Source organism: Xyrauchen texanus, chromosome 8 (assembly GCF_025860055.1).
Source record: "Xyrauchen texanus isolate HMW12.3.18 chromosome 8, RBS_HiC_50CHRs, whole genome shotgun sequence".
NCBI classification, from domain to species: Eukaryota; Metazoa; Chordata; class Actinopteri; order Cypriniformes; family Catostomidae; genus Xyrauchen; species Xyrauchen texanus.
Window position 1 is genome coordinate 26,666,720 of NC_068283.1, and position 17,212 is coordinate 26,683,931.

Sequence of the window (17,212 nt, forward strand, 5' to 3'; positions counted from 1 at the left end):
TGAGCCTCTCTCAGCCTTTTTTTTTTTTTTGCTTGACTCTTCCTACTTGGTCAAGTCCAGAAAACTGACATCAGAATGTGTGTGTGTAGGAGAGAAAGAGCAAAGAACCTAAAATTGCAATAAATCCTATGTAATGCTTGATAAATACTATAAATGCATCTAAAAATTGTATGTCTATAGCAATGATATTATTAAAACAATTAGGCTGTAGATTTTTGTGCTTCTGGGTGGACAATTTACTATATAATTAATATATTATTATTATTATATATTTTTTTTTTGTTGTCATTTTGTTGATATATTTATGATATATTTTGCAGAGTGATTTCAAACTATTTGTGACTTATACATAATAAAATAAAACCCATACATGACAAAATTATATATGGAACGAATCTAGGGGAAAATAGAAAATAGTGGAACATTCATGAGCATGCCAATATACAGTATATATACAGCATATTATACAGTGTGTGTGTGTGTGTGTGTGTGTGTGTGTGTGTGTGCGTGTTTTTGTGATTTACGAGGACAATTTTGTAAGTTACAAATTAGTAATTACAAGGGTATTATGCTATAAATGTGATTTATGAGGACATTTCTAGTGTCCCCATAATTCAAATCGCTTAAAAATCATACTAAACAATGTTTTATTGAAAATGTAAAAATGCAGAAAGTTTTCTGTGAGGGTTAGGTTTAGGGGTAGGGTTAGGTTTAGAGGATAGAATCTATAGTTTGTACAGTATAAAAGTCATTATGTCTATGGAAAGTCCTCATAATGATAGGTAGACCAACATGTGTGTGTGTGTGTGTGTGTGTGTGTGTGTGTGTGTGTGTGTGTGTGTGTGTGTGTGTGTGTGTGTGTGTGTGTGTGTGTGTGTGTGTGTGTGTGTGTGTGTGTGTGTGTGTTGATAGATAAGGTCAAGGTTGGCGTGATCATGAAGGTTCCACAATTTTTTTCCCTAGATATGAATATATACCTAATATATAACTTTTATATATTTGTTTATATCTCATCAAGGACTCTATATAAACTCACCTCATTCACTCAGTGTTTATCTTGTCTCGATCACTATCCCTTAACACACTGCTAATACCCCTTATACATCTATGTTAGTAGTTGTTATTCTTCTTCGTTTAGCTATGTTGTGTTATTCTTCTTTGTGTTACCTTTAATAGTGCTTAGAGTTTTCTTTGTAGTTAAGTATATTGTTTGTCATTAAACTCACTGCACTTGGGTTCACTCAAACTCCCATCTTCATCTCTCCTTCCATCCAAAGCATGGCACTTGTATCTTCTGTAAAATGTTTTATTAAATTCACTTTTAAAGTTATAGTCAACCTTTTTTTCTGACATCGTCAGTTGACCTACATCTAATTTGTACAGATGTTGCTTGTTGACCTTTAACCTTTGAAATTCAACCCCCAAATCCCATTCATCATTGACCACAGTCTGGCATGAATGGAGTGACAGTAACCTAAAAAAAATAAAGGTAATTGTTACTGAAAAAAATAATCCATCATGTTTGCCACTAAAGAATAATGCAAGAAAAAAATGGCTAACAATTACATTTAGAAGGTAGAAACACCTTCCAAAATGTTTACCAACATAAATACTCGCATTAATCCATCACTAACTTCAAATGTGAAAAATTATCAGTGATCTCATGCATAAATATTTCACTCTCTAAAAATGATTTGAAAAGATCATGATTTCCAGCTTGTCTGCAGTTATTGAACACCCACTTCACACACATTCTTAGTTCCTTTAGGCTCCCCTGGCCCTGTCTTGCAGTTGACAGTGTCTGCTTTATCTCAAGGCCTACAAAGCCTATGCTATTAAAGCCCCAGAATTATTCTTATCTCTGTTAGGCTGCCACCTGTAAGGGCAGGGGTGCAGAGATATGTTTCATTCTCGTACTGAAGAAGGCTTCCATTTAAGATTTTAAGATGGTATTGTTGCTAAATATGGTCTCTAAATTAGCTCTTTAGTTTATCCTGTTGCTATGTTCTGTCAGTTGTTGGCAGAATAAACCTGATAAAATAAGAAAAGAAGTATAGGTACATAAATAATTCATAAATCATGTAATATAGAGAAGAAATAATTCCACCTTTCAGTCACTGCAATTCGATTTCAGTATAATAAACATGTGGGATCACTATGTAAATCTACAGTCCTGTATAAAACTGTCATTAAATTATCGAGAGTGGTTCTTCAACCATATTTATGGAGCCACACTTTTAAATCCAGTCCAGCTCACTGAGCTTTAGACCTAGAAAGTGGTTCGGGCATTTCCAGTGATTCATTGGGTGTACCCATGAACCCTGAAAAGGAGATGAGTTTGCTAAAAAAAAAAATATCCTTATTGAGTCTGGTATTGATTTTGAGTCAATTCAAAGAATGTCAAATAAGCTGATGTGCAGACATAAGATAAAACATATCACCCTCTGTTTTGTATGTAGAGCTCACTAAATAAATAAATAAATGATGTACAATTAAAATTGCCTGTCAATTTATTACCCTACACTGGTTGTAGTCCTCAGGTGTATTGCAGAAAGTATTGCATATCAGCTGAGCAACAGCTGTGACATTCAGCACTTCCTGTTGCAGGCCAATTGAACAGCTGCAAATTTTGTTAATGCTTTAACTGACCTGCAAATAAATCCCATGAAATTTCACTTTTACCAACCACTTCTAGGCCAGCAGTGCAGCTTTTATAAGGTGTGACTAAAGTCCTCATCTCATGTGAGCGGTCATGATTTTATACATATGCTTCAAAATTACAATTAATTACTTTAGTAGTAAAACTTTTTAAGGGATAAACATTTCTCAGTGCACCTTTAAATTTCACTTTCAGATGCAAAATTGAAACTAAACAGACACCACATGTGACATTCTGGTGTAAAGGTGAAAGTGAAGTTTTAGAGTAAAAAAAAAAAATATTGATTAGTTTCTTACCCACACATATTATGTTGCTTCTGAAGATATGTTTTAGCACTGGAGTCTTAAGGATTTCTTCTATGTTTCCTTTTTGTGATTTTTGATGCTACAAAGGTCTGATCACCATTCACTTGCATTGTTTGGACCTACAGAGCAAAGGTATCTAAAAATCTCAATGTGTTCTGCTGAAGAAAGAAAGTCATACACATCTGGGATAGCATGAGTGTAAGAAATCTCAAATTGAACTCAAAGGGTGCAACGCACCGTGAGCAGTTTAAACAGACAGATCCTCTTTAAGTAAGCAGCTGTCAACCCTGCTGCCTTCATTGTCTGAAATTCCCTTTATTGCTACAGTGTTTAATGTTGCTTAGCAAATTAATGCATTGGGGTGGGCAGGGGTTGGGCCAGAAAACATAGCATGATATCAAAGCACTGCTCAGTGAGCAGCTTTTTTTACATTTTATTGATTCGAAAACAAGATTACACAAACAGAACATACACACACACACACACACACACACACACACACACACACACACTACAAACATCCATTTGTCCGACACAAAATGAAAGTAAACGCATACCAAAAAAAATCAATAAATAAAAACGACAAGAGGAAACCATAAGAATATATATAAAAAATTAAATTCAACAAATATATACCCAAACAAAATGTCTCTCTCCACTACCCATTACTGAGCACCCTCTAAAAAGGCCAAATACCTGCCACATTTCTTGTCATATGCATCCAAACTGCCAAGCCATCTATACAACATGCATTTAAAAAATGCTACCTTGCCCAATTTGGTGCACCATTCATAAAAAGACTCCCGATCATCATGCTGGTGAGGACCCACTTTTTTACATATGTATTGGTTATATCAATAACCTCCCCATCACTCAACATACTAAGTCTGGGACAGAACAGAATTTGAGTGCCCAGGACCTTGCAAACAAAATTCTGGACTCTCTACCAAAACTCCTGAATCCTAAGACAAGACCAGAAAGCATGGGTTATATCTCCATCCTCCAACTGGCATCACAAGCAGGTGGGTGTATCTTTTAGACAAGCCTGGAGGGGGTCCAGTAGAAATAGTGTAATATCTTAAATTGCATCTCTGTACATGATCTTAAAATTTTTCAAAATCCTTCCACACACCCCATCTTCCAATATCAAATTCAAATGGTTTTTCCATAACCTCTTTAAGAGATGTTAACGCCCCATCCCGAAGACTCTGGATCAATAAGGAATAATGCGCTGCAGCTTCATGACCTTTTCTAAAAGCAGCAAGCACCACCTCAAGGGTATCTGCCACTTTAGGGGGCTGTGTACTACTCCCAAAAGTGGTACAGAGTAGAGGGCACAACTGTAAGTACCTGGGCAGGGTTGCACCAGCTGTGCGTAAGGTCTTACATAAGTTGGGATGTAAAGTTCACACTAAGGGCTTAGTAACTACTAGTTAGTTTGTAACTAAGTCAGTGCTTAATTCAGTTGCACCACCTGTTCTTAAGGCAAGACTTAACTAGTAGGTCGTAAGCTCTCCGTAAAGTGATGTGTAGCCGCATAATATGACGTTTACTTGTATTGATCTAATAAGCAACTTTCAAATTTGTACACAGAAGTCTTAAAAAGCTGTGAATTTAGCCAGAGGGGAACTGGCCCCCACAGTGAGTCTGGTTTCTCCCAAGGTTATTTTTCTCCATTAATCAACATCTTATGTTCCTTGCCACAGTCGCCTTCGGCTTGCTCACTGGGGTTATAAATACAATTATTATTTAATTATTTATTTTTAAACACAATTCACAATCGTATTTTATCACGTATTTACACAATATTGACAAGAAATTATAGATATTACAGTTTTATCTTCTGTTAATGCCTGATCTTCTGTAAAGCTGCTTTGAAACAATGTGTGTTGTGAAAGGCGCTATACAAAAAAAAATGACTTGACTTGACTTGAATTGAATTTCAGTTAGATCTTATTCAAACCTTGTTTGCTCATAACTGTCAGCTGTAATACATTATATCCCCAATGAAATACAATATGTAATAAAACAAGATTTCATTGATGGTATATTTAAATATGTAAATAACAATATTTAATAACTGTATTTAAACTGCAATAAATAAAAAAGTACTAATTCTACAGGCTGGGAAAATAGAAATTTATTAATTCTAATATCTATTTCGTATGTTGAAACTTGACACCGGGCAGAGTACACAGGAAAGTGCACTGTTAGATCGGTTTCATGCTGAAGAAGTACATTTTTTACATAATGTTTTCTCACGTAAATGTAAACGAGTGTCATTGCCAACATCATTATATACGTTGAAAGGACTGAAGACTGTCAACTAAAACATGAGCTCATTGATATCATTAAATTAATCTGCTTTTTTATTTAATCCGTTACTCACTCCTGGTTTGAGGCTTCCGTAAATATTTAGTTTATTTGTAGGGTTACGTCCTACCTAATATTAATGGTGCAATGCTCAAATATTTAGTCGAGCGTAAATTGCGACTTAGTGCCCATTTACGCCACAATTAGGCTAAGTTGTAACGTACGTATAGTTGGTGCAACTGGCCCCTGAAGAATTGAGATCTGGGAATCCCAAAATGTTGAACCATATTTTCAAAGGATCTCAACACTCCACTCTCATTTAGGTCATTTAGGTCCCTCACAATCCACTCTGTCCAGCAGAAAGGGGACTTATTAATACATATTTTTGGGTTCAGCCATATGCTCGAGGCATCATTTAAATAAACATCCGAATTAAACACTCTGGACACTTTTGTCTATACCGAGTACAAATGCGAGATAACGGGGTGTAACTTAACTTCTCCGTTTAGTTTGATAGAAAGGCTTTGCAATGGCGAAACAGGAGCAAGAAGAACTTCCTGTTCAATGCAAAACCAGGGAGGGGCTCTCTCAGGTGGAAGTGACAAATGAGCCAAATGTCTATGACCGAATGCATGATAGTAAAACAAAATCTTGGGTAGGCCTTTGTCAATCGGCATATGTAACTTACTGAAGTGTAATTTGGGATGTTTACCATTCCAAATGAAGGACTTTGCTATACTATCAAATTGCTTGAAATAAGAGAGGGGGACATCTATAGGGAGATATACTTAATGCCCTGTTTGGGCCACTGGAAGGCGCCCGGCTGAAATGCCATTGCAGCATGCTGTCAGAGACAAAGCTTCGGATTTAGACCAATTGACTCTGTATCGCGAGAACTTAGAAAATGAATGAATTATTTTGTGGAGGCAAGGTATAGACCTTGTTGGGTTGGAGACGAATAATAAAATATCATCTGCGTAAAGCAAAATCTTATGCATCACACCTCCTGCCACCACCCCTGGAAAATCATCCTCCTTCCTTATCGCAGCCGCTAATAGTTCTTTATAGTAATAGTAGACTTTGAATAAACCCTACCTGATCTATATGTATAAGCGATGTCATGACTTAATCAGTTAAATAAAATGTAAAAAAATTTGACAATATTTTAACGTCTAGTTGGATCAGGGAAATTAGATGGTTACTCTTACACTCCCTTGGAACTTTGTCCTTGTTATGAATCAGACTGATCCGGGCTTGTGTCATGGTTGGCGGAAGCTTTCCATTCTTTAATAGTTCTTTTATAAACTTCTAGTAAAAGTAGAGCCAGTTCTGTGGTATACGATCTAAAAAATTCAGTGGCAAAGCCATCTGGCCTGTAGACAAGGCCAAGCTCCTCCAAGGTTATCTCAGAATCAAGAGAATTTTTTTGCTCAGCTATCAATTTAGTAAGTTCTAATGGTTCTGAGTAAGTTCTAAAATTTCTAATATCCTCATCAGTAGACAAAGACATGGAACTATAGAGATCAAGATAGAATTCTTTAAAACCATTATTAATATCAGTGGCCAGGGTAAATATTTCACCACTAGTAGATTTCACTGAGGGAATGGTAGAAAAAGACACTCTCTGTTTTATATATCTAGCCACGTTGTGTCAGAGAAGCGACACTAGGGGTCTCTCTTGAGCGCCGATATTCACCTCTGGACTATGAAAAAAGGCCAATGAGAGTTGGCAACCAGTATTTGCATGTCCCACCCCCGGACATACGGGTATTTAAGCGGCGCAAATACGGGAATTCATTCAGAAAATTTCTTCGGAGCCGATGGTCGTGTCTGCAACAGCTGCGTGTACACACCGAGTTCCTGTTATCCCTCTGCTGCATGCTGTTGGATTCTACGGCGCACAACAGCGGCTTTCTCCTGTTTGCACGGCTGTGCATTCCTGCCCCTGGGCGCATCGACAGTGCAGATTTAAAAACTCTTACGAGTTTTTTCCTAAAAGAGTGATTTTATTTAAAAGAGTAATTTCCTCTAAAAGAGCAAAACACAGCGGCGTTGAACGTCCTTTTAAGGATGCGTCTTTATAAAGATGCCCTTCCGCCCCTGTGTTGTTCCTGGATGCGGTGTGCTCTCCGCTTCCGACGGCCACAGGCACTGTCTCGTGTGTCTGGGTAGCGATCACACCAAGGCTGCGTTTGTGGATGGTTCAGGATCTCACTGCGAGAACATGACCATGACAACGTTGCGGTCGCGGCTTGCTTACAACCGTGAGCAAGCCACTCCAGCCGCCCCCCGTGTCGCTCCTTCTTCCCACGGGATTGAGGACGATGCGGCTGGCGATGGAGGCGATTTGGGGATGGCAGCGGGTGCAGCTCCACCGGATACGCCCCTCGGACCACCAGCGCCCGACACGCTCGTTGATTCCGTCCGTGCTTTCGAGGTAGCGGTGACTCGCCTAACAGCCAGTCGGCCGACCCTCTTGCGATGGAAGCCGATGAGCTCGCCGCGGCATCGGGGGCGGGTTATCTGATGCTGAGGACTCCCCTGGGCTGCTGCTTTCGGGCCTGCGCCCAGGCTGAGGCTGACGCACAGATGACGGACATGCTTTCCGGGCAGCCGACAGCGTGGGCTTGGATTGGAACCCTCCATCCTCCCCACAACCATCACGGCTCGGCGACTGGTTCCTGGGGTCTGGGCGCGCTCACAGCCTCGCCCCCGTCCGTTTTTCCGGAAGTGCATGGCGAGCTGGCGTCTTCGTGGAGAGCACCCCTCTCCACTCGTCCACATCGCCACAGGCTCGTCCACCCTCGCCACCCTCGATGGCGGAGCGCGCCATGGGTACGAGGCGATTCCCCAGGTGGATAGGGCAGTTGCGATCCATCTATGCCCCGGTACCCCTACCACCTGGCGAGGTCGCCTGTACTCCCTTCCCGGACCTGTAGAGCAACCTCCTCGCTGACAGCGAAGGCCTACAGCGCCACCGGACGCGCTGCTTCCGCCCTGCATGCCATGGCTCTCCTGCAGGTCCACCAAGCCAAGGCACTACGCGACATGCACGGGGGTGGCTCTGATCCCGACACGCTGCAGGAACTGCGCTCAGCGACCGACCTCACCCTGAGAGCGACGAAGGTCACAGCGCAAGCGCTCGGGCAGGCGATGGCCATGCTAGTGGTCCAGGAACGTCAACTGTGGCTGAACATGGTCGAGATGCGTGAAGCCGACAACACTCGCTTCCTCAACGCCCCTGTCTCCCAGTTCGGCCTCTTCGGCGACACCGTCGAGGAATTTGCCCAGCAGTTCTCCATGGTGAAGAAGCAGAAGGAGGCCATCTCTCACATCATGCCTCGCCGCAAGCCTGCCGCCACGGCCCTTGCCCCGTCTGCTCACCGAGGGCGTCCTCCCGCGGCCAGAAGGCAAGCCCCTGCTCCACCTCCACCCGGGCCCAGCTCTCAGCCCCAGCGTCGAACAAACCGCGGGAAGCGCACGCCCCCTGTCTCACGGACCCCCTCGAGGACCGGAAGGCTCCCAGAAGCTCCTGAGACAACGCACCCAGAGCCCAAGGCGTTAGCTCGGAGGTGGTAAGAGCGCTCCGTCCCCGGTGGAGGGCGGGAGGAGAATCCTTTGTTTTTTCATTTGCCGCACCCCTAACATGGGCTGCGGTACCTAAATTCTCAATGAAAGAGCTATTTCCTTTGTCTCTGGGGCACATGGCCCGCAAATGGCATTCTCCACGGCACTCTGCTTTCAGGCCTCAACAGTCCCGGCTCCATGGGCGTGGTGTCCCGCCTTCAGTGCCACGACTGTTCCCGGCCGGCCGGTTCAGATGAGTCCAGAGGGCGCCAACACCAGACCTCCTCCTCAGTCATGAACCGCCCCCGCCCGGGTCGCGTGAGCAAGGTAAGTGCTTTGAGTTTATTCTCAGCACCAGAGCCTCGGGGCGCCACGTTGCCTCCCGGCGCCTGCGTTACCTGTTCCGCACCGCTCGAAGCCCGCTGGGTATGTCCAAAAATCCGTCCCCTTGGTGCCCCTAGCACCGAATTTAGAAGCGTGGCTTTCACTGCCCAACCCGTCACGCTGGCTGCACGGACCATTCGACTTCGGTTCACGCAATTCAGTTTGCCAGGTCTCCGCCCCCTTCGTGGGCGTGCATTTTTCCGCAGTACATGGCCAACATGCCCTCTCCCTGCTTGAAGAAATCACCTCCCTTCTATTAAGGGCGCGATAGAGCCTGTCCCTCCAACCAAAACGAAGAAGGGTTTCTACAGCCCTTACTTCGTTGTACCCAAGAAAGGCGGCGGCTTACGACCAATCTTGGACCTGCGAGTTCTCAATCGGACCTTATCCAAACTCCCGTTAAAAATGCTCACCCAGAAACAAATTCTATCTGGCGTCTGGCATCTCGATTGGTTCGCAGCGGTAGACCTGAAGGACGCGTACTTCCACGTCTCAATTCGCCCTCGACACCGCCCCTTCCTAAGGTTCGCGTTCCACGGTCAGGCGTATCAGTACAAAGTCCTCCCCTTCGGCCTGTCTCTGTCCCCTCGTGGCTTCACGAAAGTCGCAGAGGCAGCTCTTGCCCCGCTCTGAGAAGCCTGCATACGCATACTCAATTACCTCGACGACTGGCTCATACTGGCCCACTCCCGAGAGTTACTATTTGCACACAGAGACCAGGTGCTCAGCCACCTCAGCCGTTTGGGGTTTCAGGTCAACTGGGAAAAGAGCAAGCTCTCCCCGGTCCAGAGTATCTCTTTTCTCGGTCTGGAGTTAGACTCAGTCCCAATGACAGCACGTCTCTCCAACGAGCGTGCTCAGTCAGTGCTGAAATGCCTCACTTCCTTCAAGCCAGGCGCCATGGTCCCGCTAAAACGTTTCCAACAGCTCCTGGGGCATATGGCATCCTCCGCAGCGGCCACTTCAGAGACTGACTCCGGACTCGAGTCCCGAGACGAGCATGGCGCTGCGGCACGCACAACATAAAAGTTACCTCTGCCTGCCGCCAAACCTTCAAACCCTGGACAGACCTCTGCTTCCTAAGGGCAGGAGTACCCTTGCAGCAGGTGTCCCGATGCGTTCTGGTCACAACCGACGCCTCCAAATTGGGTTGGGGCGCCGTATGCAACGGGCCCGCTGCGCTGGCACATCAACTGGCTAGAGCAAGTTTCTTCCTTTAATTTGGAACAAACATGTCCTAGTCAGGACAGACAGCACCACGGTCGTAGCCTACATAAACCGCCAAGGCGGAGTACGCTCCCTCCCACATGTCACAGCTCGCCCGTCGTCTCCTCCTTTGGAGTCAGCAGCGACTGGAGTCACTGCGCGCCACTCACATCCCCGGCAACCTCAATGTGATAGCGGACGCGCTGTCAAGACGAAGCTTGCCTGGTGGAGAGTGGAGGCTCCACCCACAGTCAATCCAGCTGATTTGGGACCGGTTCGGCAAGGCTCAGGTAGACCTGTTTGCCTCCCAAGAAACCTCCCACTGCCCGCTCTGGTATGCCCGGACAGAGGCTCCCCTCGGGGCAGATGCATTGGCACACAGCTGGCCTGCGGGGCTGCGCAAGTACGCATTCACCCCAGTGAGCCTTCTTGCAAAGGTGCTATGCAAGGTCAGGGAGGACGAGGAGCAAGTCATTCTGGTAGCCCCTTACTGGCCTACCCGGACTTGGTTTTTGGACCACACGCTCCTCACGACAGCCCCTCCTGGCTGAATTCCCCTGAGGAAGGACCTTCTTTCTCAGGGACGGGGCACGCTCTGGCACCCGCACCCAGACCTCTGGAGCCCTTTCACTGCTGTGTCCAGTACGTGCTTTACGTATTTATCTGGACCGCACACAGAGCACCAGACGCTCTGAGCAGCTCTTCGTCTGCTTTGGGGGACAGCAGAAAGGGAATGCTGTCTCCAAGCAGAGACTCGCCCACTGGGTTGTCGACGCCATTTCCCTGGCTTATCACACCCAGGCCGTGCCCCCCCCCCTTGCGGGTCCGAGCTCACTCCACCAGGAGTGTTGCGTCCTCATGGGCACTGGCTAGGGGCACTGACATTTGTAGAGCAGCGGGCTGGGCAACACCTAACACTTTTGCGAGATTCTACAATCTCCGAGTTGAGTCAGTATTGTCCCGTGTTTTCTCAGGTACCGAGCCCGTGAGAACTTCGGTGTGCGCCTACGATCTGACCGGGTGAATCGCTTGCACCTAGAGCCCTTCCCCCTAACCATCATTCCCAGGAGATCTCAGGTTTGGGACACTGGTCAATTCCTCCCTAGCCCTCGTGGGTCGCAGTTCAGCGGAGGAACTCGCTGACCCAAACCACTGCGGGTACTGCAAGCTACCCTTTACCGGTATAGGTGCTCCACAGGTAAGGCCTCCTTCGGACTCCCCCTGTGTGTAACACCACGGTTCTGTCCCCTCTGGCGAGCTGACTCCCGTGTTTCCCTTAGGCAGTCATGGCTGCCTCGGCTGCCGTGCTGTATGTTCCCCCCTCTATGAGGCTGGATCCACCACCGCACCGACTTTTCCACATAGGCCCTAAGCAGGCCTCTGATGGTCTTGCCACTTAAACTTGCCTCCCCTCTCGGGTAGGCATGGCCTCCGCAGGGTCTTCTCCGCCCTGAATAAGGGCTAAGACCCCCTTCCCTCAATGCGTGTAAGGGCCCCGGCCTTAGTTGCTCTATCACGAGAAACATAGAGAGAAAGAGGCCCGGCCAGGCTTGGCCCATTCCCAGGTTGGCGGCCAGCACCTTGTTCCCCTCCAGGGTAACGATAAGGAATCCTGATGGCTTAAATGGGGCATTGGGGAAGGGTACGTGCAGCCTGATACAGTTGGTCGTCCTGCACGTAAGGATACCTGCTCGCTCCTGTATCAGCAGTTCACGTACACTGCTCAGTGCATGGCACTTTTATAAGTGGACCCCTAGTGTCGCTTCTCTGACACAATGTGGAGAGAGCGACAGAAGGGGAACGTCTAGGTTACGTATGTAACCTCCGTTCCCTGATGGAGGGAACGAGACGTTGTGTCTCCCCTGCCACGTCGCTGAGCCGAGCCACTGTTGTTTTCCTGCGGAAAAAGATGCATTTCTTGAAGAAACACTATATCACATTTCTTATGCTTATGAAGAGAAATAACCTTCCTTCTTTTTATGGGGTGCCCCAACCCATTCACATTCCACATGGAGAGAGACAATCCACTCATATTAGCATTTGACATTTTGACATAATAATAATAAATTATTAATAAATAAAGACCAAATTACAACATTAGTTCAACAATCAAATCCCGAACATCTCCCAGAACCAAACAAACAGAAAAAAGAAAAACGTGTACATTAACCCTGTGCACGACTGCGTCAACTGGAGGTCCTCCATCCCTCCAAACTCAAACAGTCCATGCACGCCTAAAAGAACCCCCACGACAACATTGCCGTCGGATTGCTCAAGTCCGGTGTTTCTATACAAATTTTGCGAGACTGAATTGCGCAACAAAATATTATCTATAAAACAAACTCTACAAAATAAACTCCAGCCGCTAGGGGGAACCAGCACAAAAATAGCATGCAGATTCCACAAACAGTTAAGTGAATATTCAGTGAGCCAGTCCACTCGGGTGCAACGTGAGTGCAAACAAATGATTTAATCACTCAAATGTCTTTGCAAGAAATACTCCACAAAACAAACTCCAACCAATAGGAGTAATAATCACAAAGAGCGTGTAGATTCATCCATAAACTGTCCTGAAGGTGTGACACTCTACAAAATAAACTCCAGCCGCTAGGCAGAACCAGCGCAAAAAAAGTGTGCAGATTCATCATACAGTCAAGCAAATGTTTAGTGAGATGGATGCAACGTGTCAACATGATAACTTAATCACTCCATTGACTTTATGAAGGACATCGATTTACGGCCTTCCTTAGCATCTATTCTCAATTTGGCCGGGAATGTCAGTGCATAAGCGACCTTCTGTTGATGTAAAACTTTCTTGCATTCCTTGAATAGATCACGTTTCTCTCTTTTCGAGTTCGCAAAGTCTGGGAACAAGAAAATGCTGTGGTTCTTCCAAGAAGTTCTTCATTCTTTGGCCAGAATTGATCGGGGCCTGTTCCGTGGATCGCCGAGCAGGAACCCTGTGAGCTTGCTCGATTTCCAATTTGTGGCCTGATATGTCGACAGATTCGGAAGGAGCCCTTCAAGGAATTTTACCATATCCTGTCCCCTTTCGCCCTCTGGAACTCCAATGATACGGACATTATTCCACCACTGATGGTTCTCCATGTCCTCCAACTTCTCCCAGACACGCTCCAAATCCACCTTGGTCACTAGCGTATTAGCAGATAATTACCTCTCCGATGACTCCAGGTAATCGATCCATTTCTCGACATCCCCCACATGTAACCACATCAGTGAACTTCGCCTCCATGGCAGTGATCGATCAACGCATCACAGTAAGATCCTCCATGTCAGCAACAACCTTCGTCTGCACTGCTGAGATGTTCAGCACCTCTCACCGCATTTCCCGCACCTCCCCGACTAAGTCAACTCCCAGGCTTGTGGCCTGCTCTTAGATGGCGTTACTTGACCTTCCGATGTGATTGCTTAAAGGGATAGTTCACTCAAAAATTACAATTCTCTCATCATTTACTCATCCTCATGGCATCCCAGATGTGTATGACTTTCTTTCGTCAGCAGAACACAAACAAAGATTTTTAGAAAAATCTCTTAGCTCTGTAGGTCCATACAATGCATGTAAATGGTGACCAAAATTTTAAAGCTCAGCATAAAAGTAATCCATACAATTTCAGTGATTTAATTAATGTCTTCAGAAGTGATATGATATGTGTGGTTGAGAAACAGATCAATATTTAAGATAAATCTCCAGTTTCAAACAGCCCTCCTAAGTGCTCTTCTCTGCTTAGAGTTCTTCTTTTGTTTTTGATGAGTCATATTCTTCATGCATACTGCCACCTAATAAGAAGGGATGAGTATTTAGAGTAAAAAAAGACTTACATTTGTATCTGTTTCATTTCAATTCAATTCAATTTTATTTGTATTTCACAACACACATAGTTTCAAAGCAGCTTTACAGAAGATCAGGTGTTAACAGAAAATAAAACTGTAATGTCTATAAGAAACTGTAATGTCTATAACTGTAACAACTGTAGTGTCAGTTTCTCCCCCACACCTATTGTCACCCTTCAGAAGACATTAAACCACTGGAGTTGTATGGATTACTTTTATGTAGATTTTATGTTCTTTTTGGAGCTTCAAAGTTCTGGCCACCATTCACTTGCATTGAATGTACCAACAGAGCTGAAATATTCTTCTAAAATCTTTGTTCATGTTGAGCTGAAGAAAGACAGTCATACACATTTGGAATGGCATGAGGGTGAGAAAACAATGAGAGAATTTTCATATTTGGGTGAACTATCCATTTAAGTGTGACAAGTGTGGGAAAAGAGTGGGGGGAAATGTTTTGTTTATTTGTATCAGGCTGATGCCCTGCAGTCGGTCTAAGCTCATTGCTACCATCTTGTGGTACACTTGTGCTATGTATAAGTAGTGTATGGAAATGTAAATTTCACTGACCTTGGAATGAAACCATAAATTAAGAAGCCTTTTTAGATACAAAACAAACAAATCCACTGAGTTTTAAATTAGATTAATTGATATGTATAATTTCATTTTACAATTATATGCTTTTAATTCTGCAAGATTAAAGTCAGGTGGTCAAAGATATTCTCTTGGTCACACCAACTTCAAGACTGAAACATTCACAAAAGCAGATTTCTTTGAAAATCTTCAGATTCATGCAGAGATAACGAAGCATCACAAATATTGTATGTTGCAATTGCACTGGTCAAGTCATTTTTATTTGTATTGCACTTTCACAACACACATTGTTTCAAAACAGCTTTACAGGAAGTCATGCATTAAATGAAAATTAAACTGTAATGTCTATAAAGTCTTAGAGTGATCATTGTGTAGTTTGATGAAATATGATTCGAAATTGTGTATTCGAAATTGAATAATTAAATAATAATTGTATTTAAATCCCCTGTGAGCAATCTGGAGGCGACTTAGGCAAACTCCATAAGATGTTGGTTAAAGGAGAAAAATAACCAGAAACCAGACTCGCTGTGGGAGCCAGTTCGCCTCTGGCTAAACAACATGAATATAATGCCAATATTAGCTATGGGTGTGTCGTGCAAGTCGTGGTTTTAAATTGGTAAATTAAGTAAGCATTAAGGTCCATTGTTTAAAAAAATAATAATTATATATATATATATATATATATATATATATATATATATATATATATATATATATATATATATATATATAAGATTAAGATTTATATTAAGATTAATGTCTAATATATTTGAAGTCCATCCTGGATTAACTGCAGAAGTTCATATTGATGCATTTTCCAGTGCACGACTATACTAAGAAATGTCCAGTGCATGACTATACTAAGAACAAATACCCAATATAAAGCCAGATGTAAATATATATATATATATTTATTTTTTTATTTTTTTATTTTTTTAAGAGGGCGATCAGAGCAATAATTCCTCTAGACAGCAGAGAGGCAGGAAAACCCAACACCCTCCTGTTTAATAGTTTTAAATTCCACCACCTGAAGACATTTGAAATAAATGTCCTGTCTCTCTGAGGGGTTAAGATGCACCTGAAAATGTACTGATACATAATATTCATCCCTTCAACCTTTATGGTAATTTGGAGACTGTTTACAAGATTAGTTTAAATTAATATTTGCAATGAAACGCTGGTTGAATTTATCTGCTTTGCGTTGTTGTCATGTTTCCTGTCGTTCCACCTGGAGCTCTAATTATTTTCCTTCACATCCTGCTGTCACTAGGCAACCACACAGTCAGAGAATCAGGCAATAGCAACAGATGTTTCTATTTTCTGGTTCAAGTAAGTATAGGATGAAATCGCATATGTAAATAATGCATTTTCCTCACTTAAGCCTACATTTTCCATTTTATTTTTGATTCAAACAGCTTCAAGTTAAGTAGCATTTCACTCAACAAGCCTGTTTCTGCCATCAACGAGCATGCGTTTGCTACCAAGATTGCACACCAAACGGGAAATACATTCGTCTCGGCATCGGTCCTAATAACAATGGAGCTGTCGTTAATTTTATGCACCGATAGATGCCGCTGCCGTTGTGTGAACTCACTAGCCGTGCTAAAAGAGAGCGAACTATATGGGAGGGTCAGGCCGCTGTCTCTCAGTTTGAAACACATACAGTGCATTTCCAAGCCGTGCATGGATATAAAGTGAACGCCGAAAGTAGGGGTTGTTTGCGGACTCTTCCCGTGTTAGACGGGTCATGCTGTCTTCGCAAAGGTAATGAGCCGCAAAGCCCTTGGGTCTCGGCTGAGCAGCGCCCACAAACTGCATCAAAACTGGAATGACTGGCAGCCCAGGTCAGTAGCACATTACACGGGCGAGTGCTCACACGACAGGCCAAGGCTTCAGCAAGGCCTTGCTCTCTCGCGCCTCTTTATCAAACAGCCGGGCGCTCTTTCCACGTGAGGAGAGTTTAAAAGAGCCGTTTCAAGCCCGTCACTTCACAGCATACCTTACAGCACTGTTGTCGTACTAGAATCTGTGGACATATTTGTAAAGACGCATGGTTAAACTGACAAATGTCAACCGCTAAAGTTCATTTTTAAGACTGGTTAGCAAGCAAATGCTAGCACAGGTTAGCCTACTAACAAACACTCACGGTATTCACCATGTGGGTGTGTGTTCGGCTGCTGTGTTTGTAAAAAATGAGCATAAATGTGCCAGTAAATGCAGGGATATTTGGGACTTTGGCGGAGATGATGTGTATTGAGTGTTGTGGTTTTGTGTGTGAGGTAACTCGTGTGGATTGACACAGCTACATAATGTTATTTCAAGTTTGTGATAAAGG

At 43.9% G+C, this 17,212-nt stretch overlaps 1 protein-coding gene across 2 annotated transcripts in view; it reads left to right on the forward strand.

Annotated features, from left to right (window-relative positions):
• Positions 1-16,539: 16,539 nt before the first annotated feature.
• The window catches only part of smg1 (SMG1 nonsense mediated mRNA decay associated PI3K related kinase), a 67,753-nt gene continuing 67,080 nt past the window's right edge, over positions 16,540-17,212 (forward strand). For both annotated transcript variants that reach the window (XM_052131556.1, XM_052131557.1), the window contains exon 1: positions 16,540-16,721. In XM_052131556.1, the coding sequence (XP_051987516.1) occupies positions 16,645-16,721 (77 nt within the window). In that variant the 5' untranslated portion in view covers positions 16,540-16,644. The remainder of the gene's footprint in view (positions 16,722-17,212) is intronic.